This window comes from Poecilia reticulata, linkage group LG7 (genome assembly GCF_000633615.1).
Source record: "Poecilia reticulata strain Guanapo linkage group LG7, Guppy_female_1.0+MT, whole genome shotgun sequence".
Classification (NCBI taxonomy): domain Eukaryota; kingdom Metazoa; phylum Chordata; class Actinopteri; order Cyprinodontiformes; family Poeciliidae; genus Poecilia; species Poecilia reticulata.
In genome coordinates this window covers 27,852,154-27,866,115 of record NC_024337.1, presented here as the reverse complement: position 1 = coordinate 27,866,115, position 13,962 = coordinate 27,852,154, and the positions used below count along the sequence as shown (strand labels likewise).

At 40.6% G+C, this 13,962-nt stretch overlaps 1 protein-coding gene across 2 annotated transcripts in view; it reads left to right on the top strand.

The window, feature by feature from the left end:
- The window catches only part of LOC103467316 (adenylate cyclase type 6-like), a 43,069-nt gene that overhangs the window by 18,326 nt on the left and 10,781 nt on the right, over positions 1-13,962 (top strand). For both annotated transcript variants that reach the window (XM_008413589.2, XM_008413588.2), the window contains 8 exons: positions 6,796-6,945; positions 7,310-7,431; positions 10,144-10,255; positions 10,904-11,031; positions 11,126-11,284; positions 11,376-11,517; positions 11,640-11,768; positions 12,994-13,022. In XM_008413589.2, coding sequence (XP_008411811.1) covers positions 6,796-6,945; positions 7,310-7,431; positions 10,144-10,255; positions 10,904-11,031; positions 11,126-11,284; positions 11,376-11,517; positions 11,640-11,768; positions 12,994-13,022 — 971 coding nt within the window. The remainder of the gene's footprint in view (positions 1-6,795; positions 6,946-7,309; positions 7,432-10,143; positions 10,256-10,903; positions 11,032-11,125; positions 11,285-11,375; positions 11,518-11,639; positions 11,769-12,993; positions 13,023-13,962) is intronic.

Below are 13,962 nucleotides of genomic sequence, written 5' to 3'. Positions count from 1 at the left end.
TAATGCAATCTTCCTGCTTCACTTTTTAGGGAAACAGCCTTGCTCCAGGTTTCAAATAACAATACAACAACAAAAACACAGTTGTTTTTGTGTTACATTTGTTTGTTAAGTTGTCTGTTAGTAGCCAAGGAACCCTCTGTGGCTTTGTGGACTCTTGATTACCTGTTTCTCAGCATTCAGAGGGTAAATACAGATAAAATTCCCAGAAGAAGCTGTAAAATCAGAACCGCCCAAATGCATTCTGTCTGAAAAAGGAAGAAGGTAGAAGGAGAAAAGCAGAGTAGAGTGGGATATTATGATTTTTATTTAAAGAAAACACTACAGAGTAAATAAAACTTTATTGGACTATTTGAGCTTTATCTAAGATTCTGCCCTTAACTCTTCCATCTTAATGTGCTGCGGTCAAATGTTTGTAGGAGAAAGCTATAAAACCGGGACCCGTTCAATCCACAAGAAGGAACAGGCAGAAATAAGTGAGACAAAAATTATATTGTATTTGTAAAATTGACTTTTTTGAGCATTGTGTCATTTGATTATGTTATTCCCTCATCAAAAACATTCCTATAAGTGTTGCTATGGTCCTTCTGCATGTTTGAGCAATCCTTGAATCTCCCCTGGTAGCCATTCTGGGTGTAGAAATGTTTGCTGTCATCTTATCCACGAAGCTCCTCCCTGCAGCTGCAGTCTCCAGCTGAGCTTCCACCTAACAGAACCCTCCTCCCCCGCCACTCAGCTCCTACCGACTAGCGGCAGCAGCAATTAGCAATCCCCTGGTGGAACTGCTCATCTGCTTAGCTTATCTTACAACTTACTACTACTACTTCTCAGTCCAACGGTCCCAAGAAACAGCATAGTAGAAAAGCATTGTTGTGATGACATGCTGTGTTGGAAAGAGCAGGAGCTTCTTAAAGAGACGGAGGCCAATTTCAAGGCAGATTTTTTTTAAGGTGTGTTTGATATAAGCAGCATTTTTATGACAACTGAAGGCAACATAGATACTTGATTGTGCAATAAAGTGGAGCTGTTCCTAGAAAATACATAATACTGCTACTTTCTTCTGTTTGGTTGCTTTTGCCAGACAACCTGAGGTATCGCTGACATTTTGCTTTCACCAGTCGCCATTTATCATCCCAGTATTATTTTGGGGTTTATTTTTGAGACAGATGTTCAGCCTGTCTCCAGCCCAGATTAGCTTCATGGAATTTGCCTCAGCTTTTTGCAGAGATCACTTTGACGTCTCACAGGTCGCCTGAGACTAATTTTGGTTTGGCCCGAGTCCCGACGAAAACAAAACTCCGATTCCAGTCGGCAGGGACCCAAGATGGCAAAGACAACCACCCACACCCCAGTGCGACATTCGTCTTTATAAGGAAAAAAAAAAATTCTCTGTCACTAATTATATATCATTGTAAGCCGCAGAGTGATAGCAGCCAGTGCCACAAAGTCTCTCACCATTGCCTATTTTTACCATGCTATCTTTTTAGGCATTCATCCACACTGTGTGACTCTCATATGTTACAAATTCAGAAAAGTTGCAGATGCCTATCAAAGGTCATTTGCTGGAGAGCTGCCTTCATGTCAGCAGCAGTCAGTGTCCCCAGAGTCCATGTGTTGACTTGTGGGACGTAGCACTCTGGCCTTTCAGAGTTTAAACTCCAGCTCAGTGTGGAGCTCAGAGTACAGAGAATATATCGACTTTTTTAAAGCTTAGGAAGACTCCTGCATTGCTTGCGGGGATGACACATTTTAGAAAATATATTACACTTTTACGCAAAAGTATTCGTACCCTGCAAACCTTTCCACGTTTCACCAAGCTATCTCAAGAAGTTTTGGGGGAGATTTTATGTGACTAGATCGAAACGAAGCAGTTGGGAATTGCAACTTTATGGTCTAGATCAAAATATTTGCATGTTTGATTTGGCCTAGTTAAAAGTCCAGATCAAAAACCAAATTGTAAGGCCAGAACATTTATATTTGCTGATGCTCAGCGACTGTGCTTCAGCTATTTTGAAAAGAAGGATGGTTTAAAAAAAACAAAGCAATTTCCTCTATTTGTGCATAGCGTGAAGAAACAAAGGATATGCCAGAGAGTTGCCGATGTAATTGCAGCAAAAGGTGAATTTACAGAGGGCTGTGGCTGAATACAAATGTATGCCACACTTTTCAGATTTGTAGACTTCTAAAAAATATATATTTATTCCTGTCTTTCCACCTAACAATCTTGCTCTACATTGTAAAGTGCATCACATAAAATCTCAAATAAACATCTTGGAGTTTGTTGATGCTGTGTGATGCTTCCCAAGCACCGCGTGACATCAGTCCTTAGTTTTCATTTCCACTTATTATTTTGCGGAACTCAGTTCTGAAGTGGAAATGAGTTGCTGAGATGCCACAGTCACCTTCACTCAACCTGCATGAGAACACACCAACACAAAGGCCTCTCATGAAATGTAATATAGATCAGCGCATCAGCTTTGGCATTTCGTTTTGTCCCTGAATGAATGAGTAGCTCTCAGTGTGCACACATGTACGTTCCAGCTTCACTTCTGCTCGAGGGTTTTGTCCAGTGGGATGTTAATAAAGACAGAGTGGATTTTCTGTCTGTTTGCCAAGGTGAGATCTTTTCCATCCCCTTCCTCCGTTTGTTCTTTAACATTCTATCCTTTCTGCAAGACTGAGTAAAGACCTTACCGTGAGCCGCACCTTATAAGCCAATGTTTGGATTCCCTTCAGCACCACCGCCGAGAGATCTCTGCACATGTAAATGCTGAGCAAGGGGTAACCTTCAGAGAGCCAAAAATCTACACAATATATGCTCTGGAATCATCAACTATGAGGTGCTACTTTATTCAGATTGAGAGAGCTGGATCACTGTGAGAGAGAAAAGCAGCTTCTGCTTCTTCTGCACCACATCTCCGTTGAGGAAGTGGAGTGTCAGCTACGTGTCTGGGGTGGATTTGCGAGGCCGGATGCTTGAACAGACAAAACAAGCTTCAGAATCAAAGAGCTGCCAGTCCTGAAGAGCTTTCGCGCACTTCGTGCTTAGCTCCAGATTTATTTTATATCCCCTATAAATGCTTTTGGTTCTGCGTGAAACTTGACTTTAACAGAAGCAATGCTCATTGCTTTTTCCTCAAAGCTTTACTTTCCTCGAAATAATAACATGCAGGCTACAGACAGGCGAAAAGTCGAATGTGCCCCAGTCAGGAGAAAATGGTTCTGTGGCGACTTCAGTGCCTCGTGTTAGGACGGTGTTAGCTGATTTCAACATGGACAGTAGAAAATCTATCCAAAATTTCCCACAAATGGTTCGGTTTCCTTTCGATGACTCCTCATGCTGACCAGTGGACGGATGTGAACTAAAGTGACTGTTGGGTTTTCAGCTACCGCTATCGTTTTGAAAAATCATTGTTGTGAACATACGTACTTACACACAGCTTCCTCCATATTTATTGGTAAAAAACCTTAAAACACCTTATTGAGTGAGATTGTGATGCCAAGCAATCATGTGACAATTTGGGGTTTTTTTTTTTTACGTTTTTTTTTCTTAAAGGAAGAAGAACTTCTAATTTTTCAAAACGGCAACCAAAATCAATCAATAAATCAATTAGCTTGAAATCCCCGTAGGCGTTTTTGACATTTTACTTACTAGTCTTATTGCAAAAGGAGTGTATTAGCGGTAAGTGTGTTGGTGGGAGCTGCAGGTGTCGCTGATTCTCAGACGGGCCGCTTAACCGAGTTATCTTGCTGGGTATTTTTCCAAGCCATCTGTTTGGTATTAACGTGAAAGTAGATGTTAGAAACCGGAGTATCAGGTCGCCTTTGACTGCACAGAACATCTCGACATAGCGCTAATCGGCAGGCTTGAGCTTCTGACTGAGTCAAAAAAAAACAATCGGTTAGCAGTAAAAGCGTGTGACGATGTGGAACAAATTCAATCTTAACGTGCAAGGGAACAACCACAAAGCTTGTTGTGGAAAAAAAACACGAGTGGATGTTCGGCTCACACACCTGGGCCCTAAAAGCCAGCTCATCTCACCTTTAAATAGCTCTCAAGTGAGCTTCCTTTTTATAGATAGAATGAATTAGTGCCTTTATGTTTTTTTTCTTACTTCAAAAGTCTGAAATTTGAGTCTGTCTTATCTGAGGATGAAGTCTTTACGGATGTCTCTCTAATCTGGACCAGTCGTTTGCTTTCAGGCTGGAAAGTCGGCCAGAATTGATCGTCCTTTCTAACGCTCCCAGTGGAATTTGCCTCCCTCTGTGCTGCGGTCACCATGTCCTGTTTCAAGCATAGGTTGTTGGATTATCTCTGACTTGTTGTGACAACAAATGGTCAGCTCTGGTGTATACAGTGTAAACTCGTCTCAGGACAGCATGAGGGAAAAAAAAAAAAAACAGTCATTGCTTTTTTTTTTACAGAGGGTCTGCTTTCATCTGCCGATTTCAGCAGCGTGGGGATGATAAACACAGCAGCTTAACCCCTTATGATTCAGTTATCATTCAGATTTTGAAAGGGCGCTGACACATCCAGGAAAATATGCCGCGTATGTGTGCGAACAGATAACCCACCTCTATCTTTTGCTCCGCATCTCTTTGCCGCCATCCTTTTTGATGAACACAAATTACAAGTATGCACACAAACAGGCACTGGTTTTGGCCACATACCAGCACCCTGCAGACATACTGGTACCAAAGGAGAGATTTTTCAGCTTCTTGCCTTCATATTAAAGCCTGTTATGAATACAGATTCAGTATCAGCCTTTGCATGGGCGAAGAGCCTGCACATTTCTTTTTTTTCCCCCTATTATTGATGATATCATCTGTGGAGGAAACACTCAGGCGCTCTGGTCAGAGGTCAAATGACTTTCCCAGGCCAGAGTGTGTCTCTGAACATGAAGGGGACATGTGTCTGCGCATGCTCCAACATTTTCTTAAAGATGGGAAGTCCGGACACTCGGGACTCAGTTCGTGATGTTCGGTCTTAGCTGAGGCTATCGTACAAAAGAAAAAAAAAAGACTTGCAGGCTCGGCTTACCACAAGGGGGGGGGTCCGAAAAACGAACAGACAGTGGTTGCAGCAGCAGAGAGGAATGCCTTGAAGGTCAATGACCCCACAAATGTAACTATACTATACTGCTCAGCTTAATCTGCTCCAGTCACAGATAATTGCTTACAGACTGTGGATTCTCAAACCTCACAGCACATAAGTGGCAGCTGCATTAGCCTCTACCTAAAGCACCGCATTAGTAGACATACATGAATGTTTTTTTATTCAGCCCCTCTACATCATTGCTTGCTGGATCAAATCAATTTTGTTGCCAAAATATTCTACGCTGGGCAGAAATCAATCATTCTTCAGTTGTTTTATATTTCACCTCCAAGCATTCAGAATATATTATGACATTTTTAAGGTTTTCCTAAAATACTTGAATGTTTTGAGATGTCATAGTACCATTTTTTTTTAGGATTGTGCCTCCTGATCTCAGAGGACGAGCCGCTGTTGTTTTGACAGATAGAAGAGAACTTAATGGTGACCCAAAGCTCAATTGGATTAAAACCCTGGCATAAAGACATAATTTATTTTCATTTCTTCAGTTGTAGTTTAACAGTTAGCAATTAGCTTGAGAGAGACAAACTGGTATTTTGGCATCAATGAGGTGAAAACCAAAGTGCTTTTACCTGTATACTTTAAATGAAAAATGATTCATCTCTTTGGTCCTGTTTCAGACCGAAACTTTATGTGGAGGTAACATTTAATAAACTCATACTGTTGTGGTACAAACGCAACAATTTAAAAGAAGAAGAAGAATGTGTAGTATGAGTTCATTGCCTTTCAGAAAATTACAATAAATTCTTCTGCAACTAACTTAAAACCGTGATTACAAAAGCTATGACAAAGTTATGCATTTGGATTTAAATAGACTTAATAAAATATTAAACACCTGCTAAATATCAGAGTAGCTAATAGCATGGATTATTATGAATTTTTTCCATTCTGCTTTCCGTAGAGTATCACAAGCTGATTATGATAGTAAGAAACTAGAAAAGTGCAACGACATCAAAACATCAAAATAACACAAAAAAGACATTGAAACGTGAAATAAATCAAAAGAATAAAAATGTAAGCATCACTGGAAACAAAAGAAAGATGCAAATTAAAACAATGAAAAAAAATGTGCAGACATGACCTGATTAATTAACCTTTGAACTTTATTGGAAAGCGGAAGAAAACAATAATATTCTCAGCCCTAATTTTGTCTCTCCGTTTCCTTTTCTACACCTTGATTCTTCAACCAATCACTCCACAATATGCAAGGGTTGCTATCAGAAACATTGCACAGACAAAATCCAAAGAAGAAAAATGTAGGAAGACCTACAGAAACCCTGAGTAATATTTCTAAAGATAGTTTTGAAAAGTGGCAAAAAAAAACATCTGACCCAATTATGACTAAAAACTTGAACCGTTTGCAGAGAAAAGAAACAGTCAACATAGTTAACTATCAAGCTTAATTAGAGATTAAAGTTCATTCTCAAATACAGTTTTAAGTCATTAAGTGATTCAGAACACAAAGTGAGATGACGTCCTCCTACATTTATGAGGATTTGCCCATCCTTTACAACCAGATCACATCTAGTGGCTCCTCACCTTCTGGTCCCTCCTGTGACACAGAATGTTATCAGTTTCCCCCTGCGACCTCACCCACGTCAGATTCAGTTTACTGCTCCACTAAAACCGACGTGTTCCTGACTTTCTGTCTCCCTTTCACCTTCCCCGTCTGGTTCTGTTTTTAGATATGTGCCAATGTGCTGATCTTCCTGTGCGCTAACATCATCGGGATCTGTACCCACTATCCCGCTGAGGTCTCCCAGAGACAGACCTTCCAGGAGACAAGAGGATACATTCAGGCCAGGCAGCACCTGCAGAGGGAGAACCATCAGCAGGTATTCACACACCTGCATTTCCTGCCAGAGTCAGACAGGGAGTAGCAGTGCCGACGTCCTCCAGGAAAACCCGTCACACACATGCAAATAAGTAACAAATGGCAGTCTCCATGTCACAGACTGATTTGTTTGTCTCTTTTTTTTTTAGTTGTTGTTGTGAGGTCAGAAGCACAAATCTCCACAACTTTCTAGCCGACTAACACTTTCCCACACATATGCCAGTAAAACACAGTGACTCATTCAGTATTTTTAGTGGAAAGTAATCTTTAAAAAGTCCTCTGTACATCTCTCTGTGTGTGTGTGTTTCTCTCTCTCTTTCTTTCTGTCTTTTCTTTTTAAATTCCTCTCTCTCTCCCTTGTTTAGGAACGGTTGCTGCTATCTGTTTTGCCGAGGCATGTTGCAATGGAGATGAAGGCTGATATCATCGCCAAGAAGGAAGACATGATGTTTCACAAGATCTACATCCAGAAACACGATAATGTGAGGTAAGCCCAGTAATGGACACAACCAACCTAAGACGACGTTGTCCCTGACTGAGATGTTTTTCCCCTGAGAGTGACTGAGCATATCGTGGTTTGATGGCACAGACATTAATCAGTAGTAAATTATGAGAGGTAGGCCCAACGTTTCCTGTGCCTCTTTCTCATTACCATTTGGTTTTCACATCCTGAAATGGAAGAACTCACTACTAATAGAGGAACAAAAAAAAAAAAGCAGTTTCTGCAGAGATCTTCTGTGGCAGATGACCCAGATAAGGAAGGTTGATTTACGGCGCTTAGTGGCATAATGCTTTGCTTCACTGCTGCCCTACTAAGGCGTGAATGTTCCAGGAACAATCAATTTCCTCAATGTAACCCAGATTAAAACCTTTAGTTTTTGTCGAGTTATTTTCAGGTCTTTTTGTGAAGGATTCGGCACAGAATCACGTAAACAAACAAAAGTTACTCCTGGTCGTTTTGTTAAATTTTTTACTTTTACAGAATTCTCAAATTGAACAAATTCTGAATAAAATAATCAGTTTAATTCAGTTCAGAGTTTATCTTGTTCTTTGTTTTATCCCTGCAGAACCTAAAAATCTAATATCGCCTCTGCAAATACTGAAGAGCCACCAGTGGTTCAGTGAAATAATACCCAGCTTTGACTCACAGGGTTGTTTTCTTAGGTTTTGTTCCCTTTGTAGGTTGGTTCTCTGACTAGTTCCTTGAGTCGTGTCATTTCAGTTACTAAAAAATCCCAAGGCTGAAATTTATCTGCACCAAATTAGGAAAAAAAACCTCTTAAAATGATTTTATTATAATGTGGTTTGGCCTCTGACTGGCCAGTAGTAAATGTGTTTATTGTGTGGGAGTTAGTAAGACTTGTAAAAGTATTAATGGCTCTTGGATTTTATTTATTTTTTGTTCACATTACAACCACAAACCTCAGTATGTTTTACTGTGGTCATATATTGCAGACCAGCAAAAAGTACTAGCACATAATTTTAAAATGGAAGAAGGACACCTGTTTTTTCTGTTTTAATTTAGCAAATAAAAAAACAAACATATATGTATCACAGTATAAATTTAGCAATGTGGAAGCCTTAGTTATTTGTTTGGAAAACATTGGTGAACAAGCAGCTGCATAAAGACAGAGGAACACAGCACACAGGTCAGGGAGGAAGTTGTCCTCATGTTACATCACCCTGAATACTCGACACCGTCCTGAAACAGAGTGCTGGCTGCAGCGTCATTCTTTGGGAAAGTGCGTTTTGAGACGAGACAGTGAAAGTGATGCTCAGAGTAAAAGATAAAAGAGCCTACATACAAGGTAAAGCATGATATGTTAGAATGACCCTAAATCTTTGGCAATAGTTGAAGATTACTGTTTTCAAACTCACTCCACTGTGAGTACAAGGGATTTCTGTAGACAAGAAAATGACAAAATTTCCAAAATGTCTCTAGATGTGTAAAGCTGGTAAAGACGCGCCCCAAAAACAATAAAATCTGGTTCTCCTTAATGTTGACTTACAGTGGGCTAAGTAAAAAATCTTCATAATTAACATGGACATAAGTAATCAGAATAAATGGCCAGTAAGAATAAAAATGCATAATGTAATTCCTATTCTGATCAGACTCAGCTTGATTGGACTGAATTTGCAATCTGAATGAGAGAAGTGGTACAATATAGCGAGGGATAATCCAAATGTCGTGCATGTAAACACTTGTTCTGAATGTGGCAGACTGACCTGACTGTGCATGTGTGCGATAAGTCAGAAAAGAAAGAGTGGTTTGTTGATCTCTGGTCGTCTAATGCAGGAAAGCCAACAGCATGTGTTGCTTATAGCCTGCAGCTTAAATAGAGAGTTGAGTAACAGAACCTGGTGTAGATCAGTTCTGGTCCCTTAGAAGACACAAAACAAAGACACAACTCTTGTTTTTTTATGTGCAGTACAGACAGAAGTACCGCTTCTTCTTCTTCTGTCTGTTTAGGGAAATGTTACACCTCTGCGCATACCACTCCATATAAACCATGCATTCCGATTATTTAGCCCGAATACATTTCCATCTGATCAAGGAATTTCGCACATGTAAACATAACCTCAGTCTTTAAATTTGTATTGGTAAAATAAATCCGTAAACCTGTTGTCCTTCCTACATACAGTTGTGCACCATTGTTTGCTGTTCTTTCACATAAAATTCACATACAACCACAACAGAGCATTCTGAGAGATATTCTGAGTTTAAAAGTTTAAAACTTCATATATCAAAATATTACAGTTTAGATTAATCTGTTACATGGAGGAAAGACGTTACTGCCCACATGAAGCTGTGCAGAAAATGAAACACCCGTTCCCTCGTGGGACAGGCAGCATCATCTGTCACCTTGAACAGCGTCTTTGGTCTTCCTGTTGTTTATCCTTGTGCTTCGGTTCTTTTAAAAGTTAGACCAGCAAAGTCAAGCAGACCTGGCGACGGGGAGGCGTCGGGGGCGGAGGTGTTCTCAGAGGGAAGGGATGGATGTTGTGACCTAAATCTGACTAAGTGACCAGAACCGTGGCTGAATAAGTGTCTGCAACTCTTTTTGTCTCTTCTCTGCTCCAGTGGAGCAGTTTACTCCTTCCTCCTGTATTTGATTAATATAATTCTCTTCTCTTTTGTATTTTTCTTTCTCCCTTCGTCCCTCTCACCTCTCCCACCCCAACATCTCATGATCTGCAGCATACTGTTTGCCGACATCGAGGGCTTCACCAGCCTGGCGTCTCAGTGCACAGCCCAGGAACTGGTCATGACGCTGAACGAGCTGTTCGCCCGTTTCGACAAGCTGGCCTCGGTGAGACACCTGCTGCTGCGGCTTTCGCTGCACAACTCTGAACCACCGACTCCAGTGCAACTGCGCAATCTGCAGTCTTAGCCGTATCACGGATGAAAAATGCCGTTATGGACTTTGATGAATTGCAAACGCCACTATTTAGATTACGCGGAGACTTATCTACAGTTATGTGAGAAAACTATTTGTCTCCTTAAAGATTTAATCTAATTTGTTTTGTGTAACACCCTAATGTTACACAAAACAGAAAACTTCAATATCCGATAAAAACTATATAAAAACTACTAAATACAAGAAGTAGTTTTTATATAGTTACAAATTATATGTGATGTAAAAACCAGCATTCATCAAAAACACTTGTTGTTGTTACTGCAAAGAGCGGCACAACCTGAGTTGAGACACCTGCTTTTTCTTGTAGGGCCATGTTGGGTTGGATAGCATTTTATCTTAACAAACATGTTGGGGGTTTTTTCCAGATTATCTTTGAAATTAAAATTTGTGTGACGATCCGAGACATTCAAGTGTAACACAAAGGAAAAGGCTGAACAAATCCAAAATGCTTTTAATCACAGAACTGCTGGCTGAACGTTAGGTCTCATGAAAAACTTAACATTTTAGGTGAAACCTGTATTTTGCTCCTTTGCTGAACAGGAGAACCACTGCCTGCGCATCAAAATCCTCGGAGACTGTTACTACTGCGTATCAGGTCTGCCGGAGCCCCGGGCTGACCACGCCCACTGCTGTGTGGAGATGGGAGTGGACATGATTGAAGCCATCTCGTGAGTGAACACTGGACACTAAAGCACTGAAACACATGACATGTCAGTCAAGGTCTTTTTTTTTTAACAGCAGTGTGTGTATTTTCATCTGCAGGCTGGTAAGAGAAGTGACAGGTGTTAATGTGAACATGCGGGTGGGCATTCACAGCGGGCGCGTTCACTGCGGAGTGCTGGGCCTGCGCAAGTGGCAGTTTGACGTCTGGTCCAACGACGTGACGCTCGCCAACCAAATGGAGGCCGGGGGGAAGGCAGGGTGAGAACCTCCGGCTCCACCTGCTGCTTGACGTGACGGACGACCGCGTTCTCCGTGCACCTTCTGATTTCTGAATTGCTCGTGTTCTCAGACGTATCCACATTACCAAAGCCACCTTGCAGTACCTGAACGGGGATTATGAGGTGGAGCCGGGATACGGAGGGGAGAGGAACGCCTACCTGAAGGAAAACAACATCGAAACCTTTTTGGTGCTTGGCTGCAGCCAGAAAAGAGTAAGAGCTCCTATCTGCGTGGCTCCTCTTAAAATACCATGCCGCTGCCACATATTTCACACAAACAGCCGAATGCTTTTGGTCACATGACTTTAAGGGCATTTATTTATTTTTCCTTTCAGAAAGAGGAGAAAGCCATGATGGCCAAACTTCACCGAAAGCGTGCAAATTCTGCAGAGGGCCTGATGTCCCATTGGGTGTCAGATAGAGCTTTCTCCAGAAGTAAGGAGTCTAAAGTCTACAAGAAGATGGTGAGATTCCCTCTTAAACGTTGCTAGATCTTTTTTTTTTTTACAGATAGATTAGCAAGCAAAACCTCACACTTGCTGTGGGCCGGTTTGGAGCTGTGTTTGAGTTGTATTGCTTATGTTATTAGAAGATTAATGCAGTGATGGCATCTACCAAAGAAGACAGATTATAGAGCTGAGCCTGTTGTTTATTAGGAACAGTGTCAGCCCACCCTGCAAGTTGACAGAGGCGGTGAATGTTGCTCCGAGGTAGAAACACTGTTGATAGAAAGAAACAAGCAAGTTTGATGTTTGTTATTTTACTGCAAACTGTTTTGCAAAATGCTATGTTGGTTAAATTTCTGACTAGCCTCATGTTGAACGCCATAAGCGCTAAGCAGTGACTTGATTCAGCCACGCTGAAGTAAAGAAGTTCTGCCTCACCTGGAATCACCATATTTGGGCAAAAAATGTCCTTTTCTATGGGAGTCAAAAAGTGCCAATCCCTTAAATAACAACAAATCACTAAATTATTACTTGAAAGTGTTCTTTTATAATTGAAAATATATTTATTTTATTTCATAAAGATGCGGTGTAATAATCAAATATTGGGGGGGGGGAAGATTCCACATTTCAGGAGCATTAAGTGTTTTCTTTATGTGTTTTTTATTATTATTTAAGTTGATGGAACAAGTTACAATCACTAACAACATGTTCCTCTAATGTTCACTGATCATTTTAACGTGGTCAAAGCTAATATCTTCACACTCCTACTAGTTTTAAACTCATGTTCATTAAAACCATAATATTTGGACAAGGCTCTGTAAATATTATTTTTTAAAAAGTGAGACAAATTTGGAGGCTTTCTGTGTCGACATAAAAGAGCCACTGCAAATTTGAGAAAAGAAAACAGAAATCACAATAGATCTCCAGGGGAGCTTCCTGGTTCTTCACCACTTCTCCCTCACCCTCTCCTTAATCTTGAAGTCTCATTTCCTTTTTATTCCTGCATTCTTTCCCTGTCCTCCTCCTCCTCTGTCCTTTCTATCTCAGAGGGTTTGAGCCCTTGGGGCAAAGAGGGTGTAATTTGAAGCCTCTGAGCATTAATTAAAACATCAAACTCGCTCACAGGGATTAACTGTGCAGAGTATCTGAGACTGTTTTTCACTTTTACTGTTGCTCCTTCTCTATTTTGGGACTTTTTCTGCCTTTCTTCCTTATTTATGCTCTGTATTTTTATTTTTCTCAGGGCATTGATGCAGCGTCCAGCAAAGAAAAGTGAGTATTTTATTCCCGGTTTTTGTTGCTGGGGCAGCTTTTATTATAAGAGGTTTTCTGGCAGACTGTCAGTGTAGATCTTTCACTCTGGTGGCTACTGTTAGTTTTATTTAGTCAGATCCAGCGCAGCACTAATACCGTACTGGATCTGGTTCTTCCTGCCTGTCATAACACAGGTCGATCCTCTCACAAACACATTTTCTCAGATGCAAACACAGACTAAACTCTGAACTACTGATGCATTTGTTGCGACTAACAGCCCCTCCAAAGGACTTTATTGTGCATAAGCCGACAGTTTCACTGGTTATTTAAATCAAATCAGCCTCATATGGCAACTGGAAGAGCTGATTTCTTACATTTCTTCGAGATTTTGAAGAAGCATTAAGAATGTAAAGTTATAAAAACAAAGAGATAAATTGCCACGTACAATAAAATAGCCAGAATTTTTTTTTATAACAATTAAACTGATCAGAAACCTAAAAAATATTCAAATAACTTTCAGAAGGTCAAGAACAAATATACTCCACATCATTTCTTGTGAAGCATTAAAACTTTAGGTGTCTGTAGTTTCTTCATTTCCGTTTCGACCTGGGCACCTAATGTAAAGAATGAATCCCCTAAAACAGTTAACGAAGCTTTAAACACACAACTGAGAGGATAAAGTCCAGAACGTGAACACTTCACTCAAATTAGACAAATTACCTTAGCATGTAAACATTTATCACAACCTCAACTCGGCCCCTTTGTTGGACAGAGGCTGTTTGAGGATAACGTTCTGAAGATCGAGCGCCACCAGGACTTAAACTTCCTCTCACACCAAACCAGACAGAAATGTAGCCAATCTTAAGGTTTCTTTCTGCAAGTACAGTAATAATAACTTTTCATGATGATATGTTGTTTTTATCAGGCAAAAGAGTTCAAAGCAGCTCAGGCCAGGACA